The sequence below is a fragment of the Anomaloglossus baeobatrachus genome, chromosome 4 (assembly GCF_048569485.1).
Source record: "Anomaloglossus baeobatrachus isolate aAnoBae1 chromosome 4, aAnoBae1.hap1, whole genome shotgun sequence".
Classification (NCBI taxonomy): Eukaryota; Metazoa; Chordata; class Amphibia; order Anura; family Aromobatidae; genus Anomaloglossus; species Anomaloglossus baeobatrachus.
In genome coordinates, this window is record NC_134356.1 from 40872148 (window position 1) to 40895099 (window position 22952).

A 22952-nucleotide genomic window follows, 5' to 3' on the forward strand; every position below is an offset into this window, starting at 1 on the left:
AACCCTGATCTTACACCCCCACTCCAGGAGCTGGCGCTGCTTGGATGCGGGGCTCACGTGACATCACAACCACACGTGAGCAATGACACAACGGGTCCGTACACGGCGGGACCGAGCACTTGGCCGGGAGTGGAAAAGCAACCCCCACAAATACCACAGACAGGGGAAAACCAAAACACATGCACACTGCAAACAGACACAGGGAAAAGACAATACATGCCCAGGAAGAAATAAAACACAGGGAGGAAATAAACTACCAACAGGGATCTTTCCACACAACACCTCATCAAGCTCTGGATCACTATAAGGACCGGTATCGCTGAAGCAATGCTGAGCTATATTCGGCGAGGAGCAACCGGATCCAGTACCTTATAAAGAGTGAAGGCGGCTGTGATTGGTCATAGCAGTCTGAGCTCGTATCAGCAGTTCACAAAGCCAGTAGAAATTAACTCCTGCTGAACTGGAGAGCAGTGAAGCTAAAATAGCCGACATCCGAGTCAAGCTGAGCAACTAAGAGATCTCAGGTTGCTTGTCCGACTCTGCGGTGTGAATAGAGTCCAAAGCCGCACACCGCATGACGCGTCCGCAATGGAGGCTTTATTAGAATCCTCCAATGCAGATGTAAACGGAACCCAGTCGGAAAAGAAGAAATATCTGTTTTAATTTTTGGCGTGATTAATCACAACTATTTTTTATTTGAATATTCTGAAATAAAAACCTAATATTTAAATTTTGAATAAAAAATGGAAAAAAAAAATGATGTAATAGTTTTTACAATCATTTTTATTCCATTTTACCAACGAAAGATGTAGTTATGAATTAATATCTTGATTATTCTTGATGAACGCCGAATGGCGAGTGACTGAAGATTCATGTTAATGTACCCAACAAAGCCAGTGCAATCATTTAGAGAAAGAAACAGAAAAATGACTTGCGCTCATCATCTGTTTTATGGCTTTTAAGATCTTTCTTAGTTAGAAACAAGTGCTGCTGAATAACAAACACTTTTCTTATCATTACCAACGCTCCGTTGTTTAAGTAGCGTCTAATTTGCATTTCAAAGTGGAAGCCTTTTTGTAGGGATGTCTTATTTGGAGAAGCAATTGCAGCAGCGTCTAACAGGATTTGAGGGACTTAAAAATTGCTGGAGAAGAACTTCAAAGTTTTTTGTAGAAGATTCCAAGGAAAAAAGTGGAGTCTGTAATAACAGTAGAAGTAATGGGTTCTACTTACACCAATTAAAAGTCTATTTAATCTGTAGAGATGTGAACGTTTCTTGCTTTTTAAAAAAAAAAAATCAGATTCAGGCTACGTAGCGGAAACATGGAAAATGCCGTATGCTCCTGACAACCTCCCAAGTTGTTCGTAGCTGGTATATAGCACTAATTACAGAGTCAAATTGGAGATAGATGAGTGTTCATCAGATGCCATATTACAAGTATAACCCCCCTATGCAATAGATAGCTGTTGTCTGAACAATCATTTGCCCATCGTTGCGGCCAGTTGTGATCTCTCCCGATGCCCCCACACATAGAAATGACTGTCTTATCGATGAGAGAGTTGGCGTCATACTCGTCTGGCCGTAGCTTATCTCCTAGAGAACAAAAAGATCTGTCTTCAGAGACTACTCCTCTCTCTCTATATCATGTCAGGAAAGGTTGGGAGGTTTCATGGATAATGGGCCATTGGCTGATCCAGTGGGTCAGAAGTTTATATAGGTCTTAAAGGGGTTGTCCACTACTGCGGTAGTACAACCCCTTTTGATTCTACGTTTCCCCCAGGTAAAATAATACAGCTTACACTCACCTCCAGTACCGGTGCCTTTCCAATGGTGTCTGTTATCAAGGTGTCGGGGCTCATGTGCGGTGGTGACGTCACGTGAGCCTCGTATCCAATCAGTGCTGGCTTTCTTCTTCCTGCCTTCAGACCAATTGAGCAATCAAAAGGAAGTGAAGGGCAGCTGCAGCGCTCACTTCCTGTTGATTAAGTCGTTTGGTCCAAAGACAGAAGAAGCATCCCACCTAGTCATTTGTGCTATATAGTTTGGCTATTCCACCTTATCTAGGCATCTAAAATGGCTGGTAAAACTGTCACTCTATGTTGTCTCTGCTTATCATGTCACAGTCTACACAGTAAAGGTGAAAATAAGCTGCAGAGAACAAAGTGTCAAAACTATGTATGGTAAAATTTTAAAAAATGGCACCTTATATAGGCATCTAGATGAATGGCTGTTAAAACTGTCACTATAATGAGTTGTCTGTGCTTATCATGTCACAGTCAAGCTAAAAATGAGTTGCAGAGAACAGAGTGTCAAAATTATATATGGATAAACTAAAAAAATGGCACCTTATCTAGGCATCTATAATGGCTGTTAAAACTGTCACCCTATAGTGAGTTGTCTGCATATCATGTCCTAGTCTACACTGTAAAGCTGAAAAATGAGCTGCAGAGAACAGAGTCAAAACTATATATGGATACATTTTAAAAATGGCACCTTATCTAGGCATCTAGAATAGTTGTTAAACCTGTCGCTCTATAATGAGTTGCCTCCACTTATCATGTCATAGTCTACACTGTAAAGCTGAAAAATGAGTTGCAGAGAACAGATAGTGTCATAACTATATATGGGTAAATAAAAAAAAATGGCACCTTATCTAGGCATCTAGAATGACCATTAAAACTGTCACTCTGTAGTGAGTTGTCTCTGCTTTTATGTCACAGTCTACACAGTAAAGCTAAAAGATGAGCTGCAGAGAACAGAGTAATCAAAAATATATATGGATAAATTAAAAAGGGCACATAACAACAAAGACAACTCACAATAGAGTGACAGTTTTAACAGCCATTCTAGATGAATGGCTGTTAAACCTGTCACTTTATAGTGAGTTGTCTCTGTTTTTATGTCACAGGCTGCACAGTAAAGCTGAAAAATGAGCTGCGGAGAACAGAGAGCGGCAAAACTATATATGGAAATATTAAAAAAGGGCACCTTATCTAGGCATCTAGAATGGCCATTAAAACTGTCACTCTATAGTGAGTTGTCTCTGCTTTTATGTCACAGTCTACACAGTAAAGCTAAAAAATGAGCTGCAGAGAAAAGAGTAATCAAAAATATATATGGATAAATTAAAAAGGGCACATAACAACAAAGACAACTCACAATAGAGTGACAGTTTTAACAGCCATTCTAGATGAATGGCTGTTAAACCTGTCACTTTATAGTGAGTTGTCTCTGTTTTTATGTCACAGGCTGCACAGTAAAGCTGAAAAATGAGCTGCGGAGAACAGAGAGCGGCAAAACTATATATGGAAATATTAAAAAAGGGCACCTTATCTAGGCATCTAGAATGGCCATTAAAACTGTCACTCTATAGTGAGTTGTCTCTGCTTTTATGTCACAGTCTACACGGTAAAGCTGAAAAATGAGCTGTAGAGAGAGATAGTGTCAAAACTATATATGGATAAATTAAAAAGGCACCTTATCTAGGCATCTAGAATGGCTATTAAAACTGTCACTCTATAGTTAGTTGTCTACTTTTATGTCACAGTCTATGCAGTAAAGCTAAAAAAATGAGCTGCAGAGAACAGAGTAATCAAAACTATATATGGATAAATTAAAAAGGGCACATAACAGAGACAACTCACAATAGAGTGACAGTTTTAACAGCCATTCTAGATGAATGGCTGTTAAACCTGTCATTCTATAATGAGTTGTCTCTGCTTATCATGTCACAGTCTACACGTTAAAGCTGAAAATGAGCTGCAATGAAGAGTTTCAAAACTATATATGGATAAATTAAAAAGGGCACCTTATCTAGGCATCTAGACTGGCTGTTAAAACTGTCACTTTATAGTGAGTTGTCTCTGCTTATATGTCAGTCTACACAGTAAAGCTGAAAAATTAGCTGTAGAGAACAGAAAATGTCAAAACTATATATGGATAAACAAAAAAGGGGCATCTTATCTAGGCATCTAGAATAGCTGTTAAAACTGACACTCTATAGTGAGTTGTCTCTACTTATCATGTCCCAGTCTATACAGTAAATCTGAAAAATAAGCTGCAGAAAATGTCAAAACTATATATGGATAAATACAAAAAACACCTTTAAAAATTATAATAAAAAGCTGACTTTTCTCATGAAACATTTGCTTAAGATATTACTTTGAACTATGCAAATATTTCCCATTACTCCTCAATTAATTCGATTTTACAAGTTTTCCCCAGAAAATGGATTCTAAAAAAAAAATTAATAAAATAATAATGAAACACGGACTTCATAAAATCCAGATGTTTATTGTCCACAAGTTGAGAGGAATGCACAATTGGTTTTTCATATCAGAAGCGCTTGGTTCACAGACCTTGCATTAAGCACGCTCCACTGCACATTAATTGAGAAACACTCCTTTGACGACGCTGCAATTGAGAGCATTAGCCGAGAAGATATGTAGGTTACATACAATTTTGGATGAACCGTTGCCCTCTTTTAAGCAACCAGTTATTTTAAAAACCCATTGTGGAAAGTATTCACGCGGTCACAGCTCATATATTTGACTTTGTCAAGTTGTGTAAAGGTCGATCTGTGCGGATTTTTTTTTTTCATACTGCGCTTGTAAATCCGGTCATATTTTTAGCTGTATTATTTGTTTTCTCGTTTTTTTTCACCATAACATTAAGTGATGAATTTGTTTTGGGAACCAATGATTGACTGTAAATCCGAATCCTGTATATAAATCAGATCACTCCCATTTATCAATTCAAGGCCACTTTTTATTTATAATGCTGACCTAACCGGCCATTAACAGGTCAGGGCGAAGTAGAAATAAATTAAAAAATAAATAAAAAAAAATAAAAGAGGTTTGTTAGAAGAGTGTCCTAAAAAATAAGAGGATCATAGAGTATCTCACTGGGGCACAAAGGAATAATCTGCAGGAGATGCAGTTACCCTGCACTGCCCCCGAAGGGAACAATAAGTATTGCACATCCATTAAAATCGAACGCTTGTTCATGTCATGCATAAATGTGATAAGTGCTCTTTCTTGTAGTTTATGGATTAACACCAAAAATAAAGGGTGTCCTGAGTTTAATATATATTTATCCTTAACAGTAGCCATATCTGTTTTGGTCAGCTTCTTCTCTAGTGCACTCCCATTGACTTCATATTTTGTCTATCATTTGGAAACCTTATCGGAAGTCCAAGATAGAAGAACTGCTACCGTGTTTCACGGAAAATAAGACCTACCCCGAAAATAACTCCTAGCAGGAATTTTTCATCTTTTTGGAGTATGCTTAAAAATAATCCCTAGTCCAAAAATAAGCCCTAATTGTGGTTTAATAAGGAAGTGTCCAGGCAGCTAAAAAGTTAAAGAACAGCAGGACACTTCATTAAAGAGAGAAGACAGGTCCAAAAGAGAGAAGACAGGGCCAAAAGAGAGAAGACAGGCCCAGGAAAAAAAGAGAGAAGACAGGCCCAGAAAAGAGAGAAGACAGGCCCAGAAAAGAGGGAAGACAGGCCCAGAAAAGAGGGAAGACAGGCCAAAAGAGAGAAGACAGAGCCAAAAGAGAGGTCAGGCTCAAAAGAGAGAAGACAGCCAAAAATGAAAAGACAGAGCAAAAAGAAAGACAGGCCCAGAAGAGTGAAGACAGGCCTAGAAGAGTGAAGACAGACCCAAAAGAGAGAACACAATCCCAGAAGAAAGTAGACAGCCCTGAGTTGCATCTGTTTGGTCATATATGTAGAATTGTCCTCTTTGGGGCTACCTTAAAGGGGTTGTCCACTATTCGTACACTGCTTAGTTATTTGAGCGGAATTGTCCCTTAAGTGGCTGTCCACCACTCGTACAACTGATTCTCAGTCTCTATATTTCAACCATGTAAAGTAATAACTTATACTCACCTCCAGTGAAGGTGCCGTTCCAGCGATGTCGTCGCCTGCTGTAACGCCTGCCTGGATCCACAGACTCAGATGGGCTGTAATGGACAGGCTAGAGGGAAGCCACTCACCAAGTAGGACCCCCAGAACCCTGAAACCCTTTAACCCCTATACAGGGATTTGGAATTACACAGGACCCTGGAGATCACTACCTGTGGAAGGCTGCAGTCCGATGAGAGTAATAGTCAGGCAGGGTCAAACCAGGAATTGCGGAACAGGGACAGAATTGGCAGGCAGTGACGTAGTCAGCAAACGTAGCAGAGGTCAGATCCAGGTCGGGCAGCAAGGTACAAAAACAGTAGGCAGAAGGGTAGTCAAAAACACGCAGAAGTCAACACAGGAATCACCAACAGAATAGGACGTAACAGGAGCCAGGAAAATCAGAACTATATCTGGCAGTAATCATGTGACAGGAGGGGAAATAAGAAGGGTGTGGTGTCTTCCCATTGGCTGTAGCTGAACGCTGGCAACTTCAGCTGGAAGACACATGCCACCCACAGTAGCCAGCGGTACTGCAGATCCCAAGCTAACCCAGCCCAGTGGATGATCAGAGCCTGCGCCCACTGGTGCCGCTGGCATCGACTTCTCTCCCATCACCAGCACCATCCACGGCAGGAACACGGCGTTGCCTGGCGATCGGAGCAGAAGTCGCTGGAGCAGACTCCGGCGGTGACGTAACACCTGCTCCCCCGGCATCCAATCAGCTAGCTCACCTCCTTTGGACATAATTGATATCCGAAGGTAAAATATAGACAGCGATTTTTTTTTTTAAGAACTTACATTGACAGAAATGACCCAGTGGCTTACGTAAAAGAGAGGGAGCCCTATGGTGTAGATCAAATTGGACTCCTATAGTGCTGGGCCTTACCACCGAGGACTTCATAATTGAATTATTCCCCCCCCTTCACCCTCTTTTCAGAACCCAGAACCTTTGGCCAGTTCCTCACCCCAAACTTTACGCTGTCCAGAGGGGTAGTACTAGTTGCTCATAGACTTCTCTAAAGTGTAACATCAAGTCCTCTACTCTGGCTCCTCAATGGCAGTACACTCAAGATAGATGAGCAAAACTTCTTAAGAAGCGTTATACCATGATTAAGGTATTTTGCCGAAACGTGTAGGACCGTTACTGTCATTTTTTTATGGAGATTTTAATACACCAATAAAAAGTAAAGTTTTATGAAATCTGGGATTGAGCATCCGCGGGATCGTTTTTCTACCAAATCGATAGTTCTCTTAACTTCAAGTCCTCTACTGTGGCTCCTCAATGGCAGTCTGCTAAAGATAGATGCGCCAAATTTGTTAAGAAGCGTTATCAATCAATCAAAAAGTGAAATATAAGCCAGATATGAATTGGTGTAGATTTGTGCAATAATTTGTGTCATTTTGGGGCAATGTGCCTCTGTCAAACTCTACCCACTTTTATCATATCTTTTTGGAAAATGTCAGGAGGCGTTAAAAAAAAAAACAAAAAACAATTCTTTTTCCTAAAAAATTGAATTCCAGCCTTAAGTTTTTCGTTCTTTCTCTTCTAGGTCGATGAGAATGCCAAGCAGGATCTGAAGGATGGTTTATTGCTTTACAATACAGAAAATAATGTCGGGCTGAAGAACGCTTGGAACATTATTCAGGCTGAAGTAAGGTTTTTGGACTTCTGGTGTGTATTGCCTATTGTACGTTATGGTGCACATTTGGGAGATAGTAATCTGTTTTTTTTCGGGTTGATTTCAGATGCATTGTTGTGGAGTGACGGATTATACTGATTGGTATCCGGTGCTGGGAGAGAACACCGTTCCAGATCGATGCTGCATGGAAAACTCTCAGGATTGTGGCCATAATTCGACCAGTTTAGTTTGGAGGACAGTGAGTAAAATTTTCATATGATACCTTAAAAAAGTTCTTGTGACAGTGCGGTCAGACTCCAACCTCTCTGTGCCTAGCCCAGCTCTCTACATCTGTGCTGAGGTCCAAAGTAATGGGACCCTCAATGTCATTAAGGGCTCACGCAGACGTCCATGAAACTCTGTCCAAGCATGAACTTTATCCAGTCTCCAGACCTGAACTTATATGATGCAGCTGAGTTTAGGTCAGGAGACCTGCAGCCAGGACATGCTAAGCCCTTAGATCTAAGAAAAAGACTGATGACACATCCTACCTTTATAATGTGAACAGGTGCAAACTGAACATGAAAAACAGTAACAAAAAAGAGACAGTTGCACTCTGTAGTGCTAAAATATGTGGAACCATGAATATAGAAATATAGACAAGCAATGCTGCTATGAAAAACATGTAAAAATTGAGATACGTAGCACACAAAAATGCCCATTTTTATGTGAGCCCAACAGCCAGCGGCAAGGTGACCTCGTTTTGTTGAGTCCCTATCAAAATAATGCCTCTCTGGGTTAAAAAACCTACAATTTATGGGCAAACAGGAACCTGCAAGTGGAGAATTAAAATCTCCTCAGGCTGAAGAGCAGGAGTGCTCAATCAAAAGGCATGAGTCTGTAATGTAAGAAAAAGACTGATGGCACATCCTACTTTTATAATGTGAACAGGTGCAAACTGAATATGACACATAGTAGCAAAAAGGAGATAGTTGCACTCTGTAGTGCTAAGATATGTGGAACAATGTATATGGTAATATAGACATGCATTACTGCTTTGAAAAACATGTCAAAATTGAGATACTTAGCACCCAAAAATGAATGGCCAGTTTTATGTGAGCCCAACAGCCCATGGCAAGGCTACCTCTTTTTGTTGGGTTCCTATCCCCATGTCTATATTTCCATATTCATTGTTCCATATAAATTAGTACTACAGAGTGCAACTGTCTCCTTTTTGTTACTATGCTTAGCCCTTAGAAACTGCAGTCCACATGACATGTTGGATGATCTGTATCTAGATTTTGCCCACCATGAAACTCATCAAAAATTATGAACTTTTGACCAATTAACATCTGGAGACCAAAAAAAAAAAATCAAAAATCTCTACTGATAAGACATATTTTGTTAATCTATTTTTAAAGAATAAAATATTATCATCTTTGTGTCATCAACTTGGGTCTCAGAGTTGAGCGAGTACCTAACTATTTGTACTCGCTATACTCATAACGAGTACTGTCTAATACTCGCATATTCGTTCCGAGTAGCGTATGCAATGCAAGCCAATGGGGAAAACTCGTAATGTAACGAGTAACCTGAATGCCGTACTATTAGTGCGGCATTCGGGTTACTCATTACATTGCGAGCATTCCCCATTTACTTGCATTGCACATGCTATTCGGAATGAATACGCGAGTATTAGACAGTACTCGTTATGAGTATAACGAGTACGAATAGTTAGGTACTTCCTCAACTCTAGTCTCCAACCTTTTTTTTGAGCTTGTTGGTTTTTATAATCAGTTTACGTGCCTAGGAGTCCAGTGGGCCGACCTATTTCATGATTGACAGTTATCTCTGCAACCTTCTCACCTTTCACTGCTATATAACACACAGCCCACTGACTGGACTATATGTACAATGTGCCAGGTTCTCTCACAAGTAGTATTACTGGAGGATGGAGGAATAATGGTCAATCAAGAAAGGAATGATGAGGTGGTTTCAAATCTGTAGTTCTCTCCATTCACTTGTAGAAGATCTCTGAATATTGCTAAGCAGTTTTTAGAGCTTTCATGGAAGAGAATGGAAGTCAGGCCACCTCTTCGTACCTGACCTTGCTCGCCAGGTCCCTTTTCTAGTGGATGGTTCAGGTCCAACTGGTTAATCTCAAGGTTTATTGAGTTTATGGCATGTCCCCTCTAAATGTCCAACTCGGGAACACTCATTTAACACCCTATTGGGAAACGTTTGTGAAAACATAGAGGCCAGTCAACCAGAATATTGGATTGAGTTTTTGGAACTCTTGGCTCGGCCAAGCTCTCCTGTGTCCTCTATGACAGTTTTCCCAAACTACAGTCCTCAAGGCCTACTCACAGATCATGTTTTCAGGATTTCTTTGGATTACACAGGTGAAAATTTAATCATATACACAGGATATGATTCCAAGATCGGCTATACGGTGGGCTTTGAAGACTGGAGTTTGGGAACACTGTCATAGAAGAAACAGGAGCTTGGCCGAGCCAAGAGTTCCAAAAGTTCAATCCAAAATTCTGGTTGACTGACCTCTAGGTTTTCCCAAATGTTTCACAATAGGGTGGTCAATAAGTGTTCCCGTGTGGGACATTGATAAGGGATAAGCCAAGAGGAAACAGGAGAGCTTGGCCAAGCCAAGAGTTCCAAGAATTTGGGAACACTGCTCTATGAGGAAGCTGCTTTCACAATTATTGGCGGTGGCTTATTATCCCTCTGAATAAACCACTGGATCCTTCATCCCCTCAATAATGTGTCAGGGAATAGTTGAAAGTCTTTGGTATATATATATATATATATATATATATATATATATATATATATATATATATATATATACCAATCAGATCTTGCCCAAATCGGCAGATCAGACCAGCTTTTATCTAATGTGTATGGGGGCCTTTAGCGCTGTCAACAGCACAACTAAATCCCGTAAGCCAAGTATATAAAAGCTAAGTAATATTTGGCTATTTTTCTATACTTTTTCAACTCTTTTCAACTCTTGGGTATATTTGTTCTTTGAAGATTTGCCATTTTCTTTAGCATTTTAAGACTTTGCTTATTTGTAAGTACTAGAAAATGAAACAGTTCAAGGATGACGGCATATTCCCACAGAGAAACATAACATCTTATATCAATTAACTTTGATGTTTGCTTTGGTCGGTAGGGTTGTTATGAGAAAGTGAAGATGTGGTTTGTTGACAACAAGCTTGTCCTTGGGACAATTGGGATGTGCGTCCTCATAATACAGGTATGTAAGCTGATTTTTTATTACCATGTCCAATACTGATAATTGCACATTGTATTTCACGCACGGTCAACTTGTCTTTCACAATGCCAAAAAAAACCTCCCATAGGTTAAGGCTCTGACAACAATGGGTGCCAAACGGTTTAGAAGAAGAAAACTCCTTTTAGAGCTCATTTTAAGCCAATCACCTCCAGTGGCCGGGGGCAGAGGTGTGTGAGATGTGTGCCGGTAAATAGAGGATTATGTGAGGGCTCATCCTGTATGTAGGGGGCTATGTGGGGGCTCATACCGTATATAGGGTAGCTATGTGAGGGCTCTTCTTTTACATGGGGAGGCTATGTGAGGGCTCATCCTGTATGTAGGGGGCTATGTGGGGGCTCATACCGTATATAGGGTAGCTATGTGAGGGCTCTTCTTTTACATGGGGAGGCTATGTGAGGGTTTCATCCTGTGTATAGAAGGCTATGTGAGGGCTCATCCTGTATGTAGGGGGCTATGTGAGGGCTCATACTGTGTATAAGAGGCTATGTGAGGGCTCTTCCTTTACATGGGGAGGCTATGTGAGGCCTCTTCTTTTACATGGGGAGGCTATGTGAGGGCTCATCCTGTATGTAGGGGGCTATGTGGGGGCTCTTACCGTATATAGGGTAGCTAAGTGAGGGCTCTTCTTTTACATGGGGAGGCTATGTGAGGGCTTCATCCTGTGTATAGAAGGCTATGTGAGGGCTCATCCTGTATGTAGGGGGCTATGTGAGGGCTCATACTGTGTATAAGAGGCTATGTGAGGGCTCTTCCTTTACATGGGGAGGCTATGTGAGGACTCATCTTCTATGTAGGGGGCTATGTGAGGGCTCATACTGTGTATAAGAGGCTATGTGAGGGCTCATCCTGTATGTAGGGGGCTATGTGAGGACTCATCATCTATGTAGGGGGCTATGTGAGGACTCATCCTCTATGTAGGGGGCTATGTGAGGACTCATCCTCTATGTAGGGGGCTATGTGAGGGCTCATACTGTGTATAAGAGGCTATGTGAGGGCTCATCCTGTATGTAGGGGTCTATGTGAGGGCTCATCCTTTACATAGGGAGGCTATGTGAGGGCTCATACTGTATATAGAGAGGCTGTGTGAGGGTTCTTCCTTTATATGGGGAGCTATGTGGATGCTCATACTGTGTGTAAGGAGGCTGTGTCGGGGGTCATACTGTATATAGGAGGAGCTTGGTGTGGGCTCATACTGTATCTAGGGAAGATATGTGAGGGCTCTTACTGTATATAGGGGGAGCTATTTCAGGGTTCATACTGTGTAGAGGGCTGTGTGTGGGCTCATAATGTATATAGGGGAGCGATGTGAGGGCTCATACTGTATGTAGGGAGCTGTGTGTGGCTCATACTTTATATAGGTGAGCTATGTGGGGGCTCATACTGTATGTGGGAACCTATGTGGGGGCCCATACTGTATATACAGGAAGCTATGTGGGGGCTTATACTGGATATAGGGGGAGCTGTGTGGGGGCTCATACTGTATGTAGGGAGCTATGTGTGGGCTCATACTGTACCGGGAGACTAGGTCAGAGATGTAGGGAGGAGACAGGTTGTGGATACTGTATATAAGAGGCTATGTGAGGGCTCATTATGTATGTAGGGGGCTATGTAAATGCTCATCCTTTACATAGGAGGCTATGTGAGGGCTGATACTGTTTATAGAGAGGCTATGTGAGAGCTCTTCCTTTATATACGGAGCTATGTGGGGGCTCAGACTGTATGTAGGAAGGCTGTGTCGGGGCTCATTCTGTATATAGGAGGAGCTGTGTGTGGGCTCCTATTGTATATAGGGAGAGCTGTGTGGGGCTCATCCTTTATATAAGGAGCTATGTGGGGGCTTCTACTATAAATAGAGAGCTATGTGAGGCTCATTCTGTATATTGGGAGCTATGTGGGAGCTTATACTGTATATAGAGAGGCTATGTGGGGGCTCAAACGTTGTATAGGGAGCTATGTGGGGGCTCATACTGTGTATGGAGAGGCCATGTGAGGCCTCATCCTTTATATATGAGGCTATGTGTGAGCTTATCCTATCTATAGTGAGCTATGTGAGGGCTCATACTGTAAATAGAGCGCTATGGGGGGGTTCATACTGTATATTGGAAGATACTGTGTTTAGGTGGCAATGTAAGGGTTCATACTCTATATAGGGACCTATGTGAGAGCTCATCCTGTATATAGTGAGCTATTTGAATGGTCAACCTGTATATAGTGAGATATGTGAGGGCTCATCCTGTATATAGCGAGCTATGTGACAGATCATACTGTATATAGGGTGGCTATATGGGGGACTCGTGCTGTATGTAGGGGTCGATCTGAAGGCTCAGTGTATATAGAGGACTATATGAGGGCTCACAGTGTATATAGGGAGCTATGTAAGGGCTCATGCTGCATATAGGGGCTGTGTGTGGGCTCATACAGTATATAGGAGGATGTCACCATACTTAGTTGTGCTCAATATTAAGTGATACAATTAACATTAATATAAAGTAATTATAATGAATATGTTAATATTAATCTGGACTGGTCCGAGCGCTGTCAGTTTTTTCCACGGGCAGCACTCAGAAGAAAATATGGTTGTGTATCCGTGGAAAATATAGAAGGAACATGGACGTCTGAACAAGGCCTAACAGACACTCAGCAGCAGAATGGGGAAAGACAGGTATAATAAATACTAATTAGAACGGAAGCAAAAGAAATTTCATGCAAAGGTATACACAGCCTGTAATACGGAGAGTCCAGAGCTGAAAATGTTAAAAGTAAAAGATATCTAATATAACCTCCCTAGTAAAGGCTCCATTTATAGAACGTTGGGTTTTCTCAGAGAAATCAGTTTAGGGCGAGCGATAAAGTGGTTGTTACTCTCTGCAGATATAATTTCAGATTATATCCAGCAACAGCTGCTGTACGAACACCGGGCGATCAGTTATAGGACAAAGATGGGATATTAAATATATTCCCAGGTGGGGTTTATAGAAAGGAAACCAAAATGGTCCGATACTTGTTCACTGTGATGATGGATGGACAGATAAAGGGAGTGATGGATGAATAGATAGATAGATAGATAGATAGATATACAGCCCCCACCCTGGATCTGCCCCCACCCATCTTTCCTACAGTCCCCACCCGGAATGTGTCCCCACCCATCTTTCCTACAGTTCCTGCCCTGGATGTGCCCACATCCATTCTTCATACAGTCCCCACCTTGGATGTGCCCCATCTATCCTTCCTACAGTCCCCACCCTGGATGTGACCCCATCCATCCTTCCTACAGCCCTACCTTGGATGTGCCCCATCCATCCTTCCTACAGTCCCCACCCTGGATGTGACCCCATCCATCCTTCCTACAGTCCCCACCCGGGATGTGTCCCCATCCATCCTTCCTACAGTCCCCACCCTGGATGTGACCCCATCCATCCTTCCTACAGCCCTACCTTGGATGTGCCTCCATCCATCCTTCCTACAGTCCCTTCCCTGGATGTGCCCCCATCCATCCATCCTACAGTCCCCACCCTGGATCTGCCCCCATCCATCCTTCCTACAGTCCCCACCCTGGATCTGTCCCCATCCATCAGTCCTACAGTCCCCACCCGGGATGTGTCCCCATCCATCCTTCCTACAGTCCCCACCCTGGATGTGCCCTCATCCATTCTTCCTACAGTCCCCACCCTGGATGTGCCCCCACCCATCCTTCTTACAGTCCCTGCCCTGGATGTGCCCCCACCCATCCTTCCTATAGTCCCTGCACTGGATGTGCCCCCACCCATTCTTCCTACAGTCCGTGCCCTGGATCTGCCCCATCCATCCTTCCTACAGTCCCCACCCTGGATGTTCCCTTATCCATCGTTCCTACAGTCCCCACCCTGTATGTGCCCCATCCATCCTTCCTACAGTCCCCACCCTGTATGTGCCCCATCCATCCTTCCTACAGTCCCCACCCTGTATGTGCCCCATCCATCCTTCCTACAGTCCCCACTCTGGATGTGCCACCATCCATCCTTCCTACAGTCCCTGTCCTGGATGTTCCCTTATCCATCGTTCCTACAGTTCCCACCCTGGATGTGCCACCATCCATCGTTCCTACAGTCCCCACCCTGGATGTGTCCCCATCCATCCTTCCTACGGTCCCCACCCTGGATGTGCCACCATCCATCCTTCCTACGGTCCCCACCCTGGATGTGCCCCCATCCATCCTACCTATAGTCCCCACCCTAGATGCATACCCATCCATGATTCCTACAGCCCCCACTCTGGATGTGCCCCCATGTATCCTTCCTACAGTCCCCATCCTGGATGTGCTCCCATCCATCTATCCTACAGTCCCTACCCATCATCCCCACAGTGCCTATTCCCTAGTGTAGACCTGCTTTGGCAAAACTAATGTGTATTGAGTCCTGCCAACAAAGGTTCTTTCAATTTGATAGATAGATAGATAGATAGATAGATAGATAGATAGATAGATAGATAGATAAATAGAGGGATAGATAGATTTCCTACATAATAATGTCCTGATTATCTATTATTATATGTTGGGTATTATACCTTCCCCCATTATAGCTCTTTCATCGCTCAGTCTTAAGGGCAAATATAGCCGTGTCCCTGTAGAGTCGTCGTTACAAAGTTGCTGACTTACGTATTATCATTTTTATTTTTTTTAAATAGGTCACTTTGTCTCTCTTCTTGCAAATTGTTCCCTGAAATATAGCTGCCCTTCAGGGTCCTTAGCGGCGACATCTAATGTCGGAGCTATATAATGAATGCCCTATAAACCAAACTAGGTGAAGGTATTATACTGTCGCTTTTTTAAATATTTGTTAAGAAATTGATACATTTAAAAAATAAAGATTCCAGTGCAATATTGTGACAGTGTTACATTTAATAGCAATATATTGCGGGTGTATTTATGTGGCAGTATGTGGCGTTACTTCCCGGTTGGTCGGGTTTACAGCACCTCTGCAGATAGCGTCATTTAACTTTGCTTAAATCTGGCCTCAATGGAGCAAGCACGGTCGGAAATTTGCCTAAAGCCGCTCACTTTTTATTGTGTATAAGCTCAATTAAGCTTTATTTAAACCCAAATACCTGTGGTGTAAAATGTATATGAAGCATAAGACGGTCAGACGTGTCCCCGCGGCTGGCGGAGGGGTAATGTATGCCTCGTTTAACCTTTACAATGATGAACTTTTCCTCTGATACATTTTCTAAAGATAGAAGCGGGTTTCTTTGAAGAGTTATGGTAGACGCTGCTTCACCTCGGAGCTGCGACAATCATGCACACAGTGCACATGTATTGGCACCTGCTTCATAGTCCACCATTGCTAAAAAGACCCAATTACTTTGTGTGATAAAGAGCATTTGATAAATAACTGTTTTTCATTTGCTACAACAGATGCTTAAGGCTCTGTTCATATTTGCATCTGAGCCTCAACCTGCATTTTGCCACATTTGCTGGAAAAATTTGCACAGCACTTTAGGAAAATACCCCCGAATAATACCATTGCACTAAAGCTAGACAAACTGATATACAGACTAACTAAGGTGTTGTGCAGGCACCTCCCCTAATAGGAGGGTGCCTTAAATACACAGGGCCTCTCAGCCATAGGCTGAGAGGCATTTCCTGAAAATAGCACTCCAGCCTTTTAAGATGTAGGCCAGTGTGCACACGTATTCCCTACGCATGCTCCTGGGATACTTGGGCTGCATGCACAGGCCCTAGGAGGGGAAGGAGGCAGCAGCACACAGGGATGGCCAGGAGAGGACGCGAACCAGAGGACGCGAACCAGCCAGGGGGGTGAGTAAGTCGGCATTCCTGCAGGGATGCCGGCCCTACAGCATGTCTGATTTTGGACTGGCAATTGGACTGTTTTATCAAAGATGTCACGAGGTGACCCCTCAAGAACACAAGAGCCCTGGATCAAGTGAGTGCCAACGGAGATGGATGTGGGCCGACCGATCGTCCAGAGCATCATTCAGCCAACAGCCATAATGCATTGGCCAAAAGATCGGTCAAAGCATTGTTCATTCAACAGTCATCTAATGCATTTGCCCAAATATTGGCCAAAGTATCGTTCAGCCAAGAGCCATCTAATGTCTTTCCCCAAAGATCGGTCAAAGCATTGTTCAGCCAACAGTGATCTAATGCGTTTGCTCAATGTCGGCCAAAGCATCATTCAGGCAATAGTGATCTAATGTGTTTGCCCAAAATCAGCCAAAGCATCGTTCAGGCAACAGCCATTTAATATTTGCCCAAATATCAGCCAAAGCATCGTTCAACCAACAATCATCTAATGTGTTTGCCCAAAGATCGGCCAAAGCATTGTTCAGCCAACAGTGATCTAATATGTTTTCCCAAGATTGGCCAAAGCATCGTTCAGGCGACAGCCATTTAATGTTTGCCCAAAAATTGGCCAAAGTATCGTTCAGTCAACAGCCATCTAATGTGTTTGCCCAAAGATCGGCCAAAGCATTGTTCAGCCAACAGTGATCTAAAGCGTTTGCCCAAGTTCGGCCAAAGCATCGTTCAGGCAACAACTATCTAATGTGTTTGGCCAACTTTACCCAAAGCAAAGTTTCAGTTCTTAGGCGTACTTTGCACACTATGACATCGCAAGCCGATGGTTGCGATGCCGAGCGTGATAGTCCCCGCCCCCGTCGCAACTGCGATATCTTGTGATAGCTGCCGAAGCGAACATTATCGCTACGGCAGCTTCACATGCACTTACCTGCCCTGCGACGTTGCTCTGGCCGGCGAACCGCCTCCTTCCTAAGGGGGCAAGTCGTGCGGCGTCACAGCGACGTCACACGGCAGGTGGCCAATAGAAGCAGGGGGGTGGCGTAAACATCCCGCCCACCTCCTTCCTTCCTCATTGCAGCCGGGACGCAGGTAAAGCGATGTTCCTCGCTACTGCGGCTTCACACACAGCGATGTGTGCTGCCGCAGGAACGAGGAACAACATCATAACATCGGTCCTTCCGAAATTATGGAAATGACCGACGCTACACTGATCATACGATTTCGATGCTTTTGCGCTCGTTAATCGTAGTAAAAAGGATTCACATACTCCGATATCGACAGCGACGCCGGATGTGCGTCACTTTCGATTTGACCCCACCGACATCGCACCTGCGATTTCGTAGTGTGCAAAGTACCCCTTAGTCGTAGGCTCTGTTTCTAAACAACCGAGAGGCTTGTTGTTAACCTCCTGGCACCAAGAACCCTTGGCTCATGGATATATCCCTGTTTCTGGGATTTTCATTCTTCTATGACAGGGACACAGAAAATGTATTAACAGGGCTAAATAAAAGAAATATGTCCCATACACATGAACTAAGTTCCTCCAATGGGTCTCATACTTGTCAACATTTCAGTACACCAAATTTCGACATTTAAGATCTGCCTTTAAGATCTGCCCTGTAGACCACCAACAACCTCTGCAAACTGCACACTTTTGGGGGCATTTCTTGGCAAGAAATACCCACTTTTTTACCATCTTTTCTTTCCTTTTGTAGGATTTTCCTGGCAATATTGGGGCTATGGGCATGTTTTGGGGGCCTAATAAACTCTAGTCTTTTCTGAGTCTGAAATGCCTGATATCAGAGAATATTAGATTAAAGTCAACCATGTAGAAATAGAGATGGTGTCACCCAACCTGATTGGATAAATGGGAAAACATGGTCACGGTTGGGGCAGACATATCAATGGGGCAACCTGTGCAGCTCAGGAGGTCAGGAGGCCCATTTCTACCACCAAAGCAGGTGCAATTTTGCATTTTTATGAGCTCTTGGGCTGCAAAGAGCCCATATATTGTTCTTGCACAGGGGCCCTCTTCTCTCTGTGTCCACCAGTGGTTACAGTCATGGCAGTTGTGCACTGAAAGGAGTCACTAATCTGTCCACATGGTTTGTCTTGAACCATTTTGCCTAGGAGGTGCCATAATTACCAAACCACCTATATTTTTTTAATAAAGACATGGCAGCTACTAGATCTCCAAAGGCTGCTTTACACGCAGCGACATTGCTCGCGATGTCGCTCGTGAAAGCACCCGCCCCCGTCGTTTGTGCGAATTGCTGATCGTGTCGCACAATATCGCTAACACCCGTCACACATACTTACCTTCCTAGCGACGTCGCTGTGGGCGGCGAACAACCTCTTCGTTAAGGGGGAGGTCCGTGCACCATCACAGCGACGTCACACAGCGGCCCGCCAATAGAAGCGGAGGGGCAGTGACCAGCCGCATTAACGACACGCCCACCTCGTTGCCGGAGGACGCAGGTAAGCTGTTGTACGTCGTTCCTGGGGTGTCACACGTAGCGATGTGTGCTACCTCAGGAACGACGAACAACCTACGTCCACAACGACCGACATTTTGAAAATGAACGACGTGTCAACGATCAATGATTAGGTTAGTATGTTTGATCGTTAACACTCGCTCGGAGTTGTTACACGCAACGACGTCGCTAACGACGCCGGATGTGCGTCACGAATTCTGTAACCCCGACGACATATCGTTAGATATGTCGTTACGTGTAAAACCCCCTTAAGCATCAGGATCAGCAATTGTTAGAAGATACATCTGTATGAATTTTCTTGTGCAAGATTTCTGCATTTTACATTTTCAGGCTTTTGCTATTCTAGCGTACCGTCAGCATTTCTGGCAATCAGCATTTATGTGCAGGAAATGATCTTAATCCCTCTGGCAATGTAAAGTCTCAACACATCTACATTATTTTTCTTACTTAATTCTTACCTTCTTAAACAATCGATGCAGCCATGCGGCTCTCTGGAATATAGTGATCGTGAATAATTGCAACAAATGACAAAAATTTCATTATCATATTAGGGAAATAGAAATATTAGTGCTCACTGCTCATCGACAGGATTATACAATCCAAAAAGTATTGATTGCTCCTTGCTGACATATTCATAGAAAGAAAACTTGGGATGCCCTAGGTTGATCTAATAGAATCTGACTGTGCAAAACACTATAATATAAGCTGAGGATGATATGGCATCTCATCGAATTATGGAGGGCCACCAAGTTGGCTGCTTATACTCTTAATATGGAAAGATATTGGTGGGATGTCTCTGTTTGTCACACAGAGTTTTCCACAAACGTCTCTGACTGTCATGGTGTTGTCGGGCTTTGTTCACATTGCAGATTCTGACACTCTGGTGTCTGGAATCAACACAGGCAGACTCTGGCTTCGACCTGCTGTGTGCTGATTCATAGCCAGGCTTTTAGGAGTTAACATCTGCTAGCCTGTATTTTAGGCTCCTTTGATCACATATGGTGGGGAAGCCAATGTCATCTGCTTCCCTCTTATTTATGCTGGATTAAACTTCTACCCATGCCAGCTATAGTTTATTCTGTGTTGGTCTGTGAGCTTTGGTGTCCCAGACTTTCTGGTGAAAGTGTTGCTTTTTGCTTTGAGTGGTTGCTGAGTTTACCCTGGTTGTCTTGTTGCTTCCTTCTGGCTCTTGTTTTCCTCCCAATCCCTTACTGTCTTATACCTTTGTGTGTGTGCTGAGTGACAGAGTTTTGGTTTGCCCTGTCTGTCTATTTTAGTGGGTTTCATCTCACTCCTATTTCTTCCCTCCCTGGCAGAAGGGTATCAGATCAGGACTGGTCAAGAACAGGACCAAGAAGGAGACTCAGGGCTCTCCACCATTTTCCTCTTAATCTCTTATTGTCTTATATATCTTATGTCTTATATATGTGTGTGCGTGCTGAGTTACAGAGTTTTGGTTTCCCCTGTCTGTCTATTTCTGTGGGTTTCATTCCCCTCCTGTCCCGTTCCTCCCTGGGGGAGGGGGTATAACATCACGACTGGTCAGGGGTAGGGCCAGGAAGGAGACTCAGGCATCTCCACTATCAGGTGTATTCCTGAGATTAGGGGGATAGCTTAGGGCTTCCTAGCTTGAGGGTCAGCGTAGAAGCCCCCGTTGCCTGCTATCCCATAGTCATCTTGACACTATTCTAGAGCTGTTTCAAATGGATTTGCAAGACCAAGACCAGCACTGGGGTTGATAATCTCTAGCTGCTGGACAAGAGCCTGCTGTGTCATTTTCATCATTGCCGCGTTATGGACATGAGATATCGCGCCTTGCCAGCTAATCAAAAGGAGAACTGTGGATGGTGTAAAGGTGGTAAGGGTAGAGGTAGAAGGCGGTTGTCTGTGGCCAGATATTACTGACCTGGCTGCTGGACTGGGTCTTGTGAATTTATTTCCAGGTTCTCTATTTTAAACCCAACAAAACCCCTCACCCTGGTGATACCATAGGCTCATTTTGAACAATAGGGTTTCAGTAAGGACCAGGGACATGGTATTTAAAGTCATACCAGAGCCCCGGTACCTTAAAGTGCCACATTAAAAACTTCAATATTATAAATAACAAGTGGTAAGTGTGGGGCCTCATTACATATTTTTCATTGGGGCCCAAAAGCTTCAAGTTACGCCTCCGACAAGGATATTTTAAACATGTGTAATCATATTGCACATGAACTAACTCATGGGGTTAGTATTTCCAGTTAACTTTTTTAACTATTTGTATCTTGTCAATTAGGTCAAGTATGACTAAATGTAGCTTCTAAATATGAGCTCAAGTTAAGAGTAATCATGTGTTCTGGTAGGATGGCAAGAGACTTCTTATATTTTACCATTAAAAAGCCAACAAATGTAAAATTACACACCAGTAATAGATGGCTAAATGTCACACTGGGGCAAGGGAACACCTGGCATGTGGCGCAACACACAGGGGGAAAATCAGGGAAGATGTAGAGGAATGCCCTGGCGATAGCGACAGTGGTTACCATCTCATAATGACCTGTAACTGATCCCAGAGCTCCCTAACATTCCTAGATGGGTCCTTAACCCCATACGCCATCACATGCGTAGGCCCTCGCTGATCCTGAACTTACCCTGACTAGTGAGTAGGTCAATGAGTCACTAGTCCCACTACTACAATAAAACAACCCAAGGAAAGTAAGACCAACAAGGTGGGGAAATATACAACAAAAAGCACTTCTAGGTTTCTTCAACAGGAACTTTCATAGCTCAAATGAAAGGACAGCTCAGCTAGTGCAGAGACAGGCTCCTTCAAAGTTGTCAGTATAAAGATTCTATCACCAGCATGGAGTAAAGCCAGGAATGGGTAAATATAGCGGAAGGGTGTGAAGACAAGATGCCACAGCTGTAATTAAGTATGAGTAATATCAGCCAGAAAGGAATGAGTCCTTAACCCTTTTAGCATCAAGTGAAAGTAAATCCGCTCCAACACAAGCTGTAATCTGCGGATTCGACACTATCGTGACACTAATACAGCAAAACCTGCTCCATTTCTCTTAAAGGTCTAGTGAAACGAGACACAAACAAAGCCAAATTTATAGCTATAGGTAGCCCTGGTGTGGCTTACTTAATGGCTGAAGTCCAAGACATGAGACAATCTACCCATAGGTTCAGAGATGTAATAACAAGTCTACCGCTTTTCGACAGTACAACCCTGTACCCATTTATTTTCACTCGAACATCTAATGCAATGAGACGCAATCACATTCAAATTATGCTGAAGGCACAAAAGTTTTTTGGTTTGTCTTAGGGGAAGGTGTAGCCTACTTGTTTTTTTAGAGTTCAAGGCACCAGATAATTATTTGCCCACAGGTTCGACTTTGGAGCTACCTGACTCTATTTCATTGGGACACAATTAGGCTAAACTTAGATATAGGCACAATAGACCTCAATGGAAAGGTGTGGGCTAAATTATGGGCATGGAACCTACAATAATAGGCAATAGGTTTGTAAAGAATGTGCACAATATTAGCCAAAAGTTGAATTTTATAGTAACTAATTCCCAGTTCTCCGACCACCCTCATAGGGGTCAACTTGGCTCACAAGTTTATGAGCCAAGTTGACTACTTCCCTCACATTCTTGACATCCTAGCCATTTTCTTTAATCCGGTGATCACTAAGCTATGTCCCCCTTTCCATTGTTAGTTTTATTTACTTTACTCGACAGATGTAACAAAAGACTTTTGGTTTTTTTTTTTTACGAGAGGAGATTCCCCATCTCATGAAAGGATATCTTATCAATCTATTTTTACTGAAGGATAT

At 43.1% G+C, this 22952-nt stretch overlaps 1 protein-coding gene across 2 annotated transcripts in view; it reads left to right on the forward strand.

The window, feature by feature from the left end:
* Positions 1 to 22952, forward strand: part of TSPAN9 (tetraspanin 9) — a 634531-nt gene that overhangs the window by 598687 nt on the left and 12892 nt on the right. For both annotated transcript variants that reach the window (XM_075344268.1, XM_075344267.1), the window contains 3 exons: positions 7463 to 7564; positions 7659 to 7790; positions 10722 to 10805. In XM_075344268.1, the coding sequence (XP_075200383.1) occupies positions 7463 to 7564; positions 7659 to 7790; positions 10722 to 10805 (318 nt within the window). The remainder of the gene's footprint in view (positions 1 to 7462; positions 7565 to 7658; positions 7791 to 10721; positions 10806 to 22952) is intronic.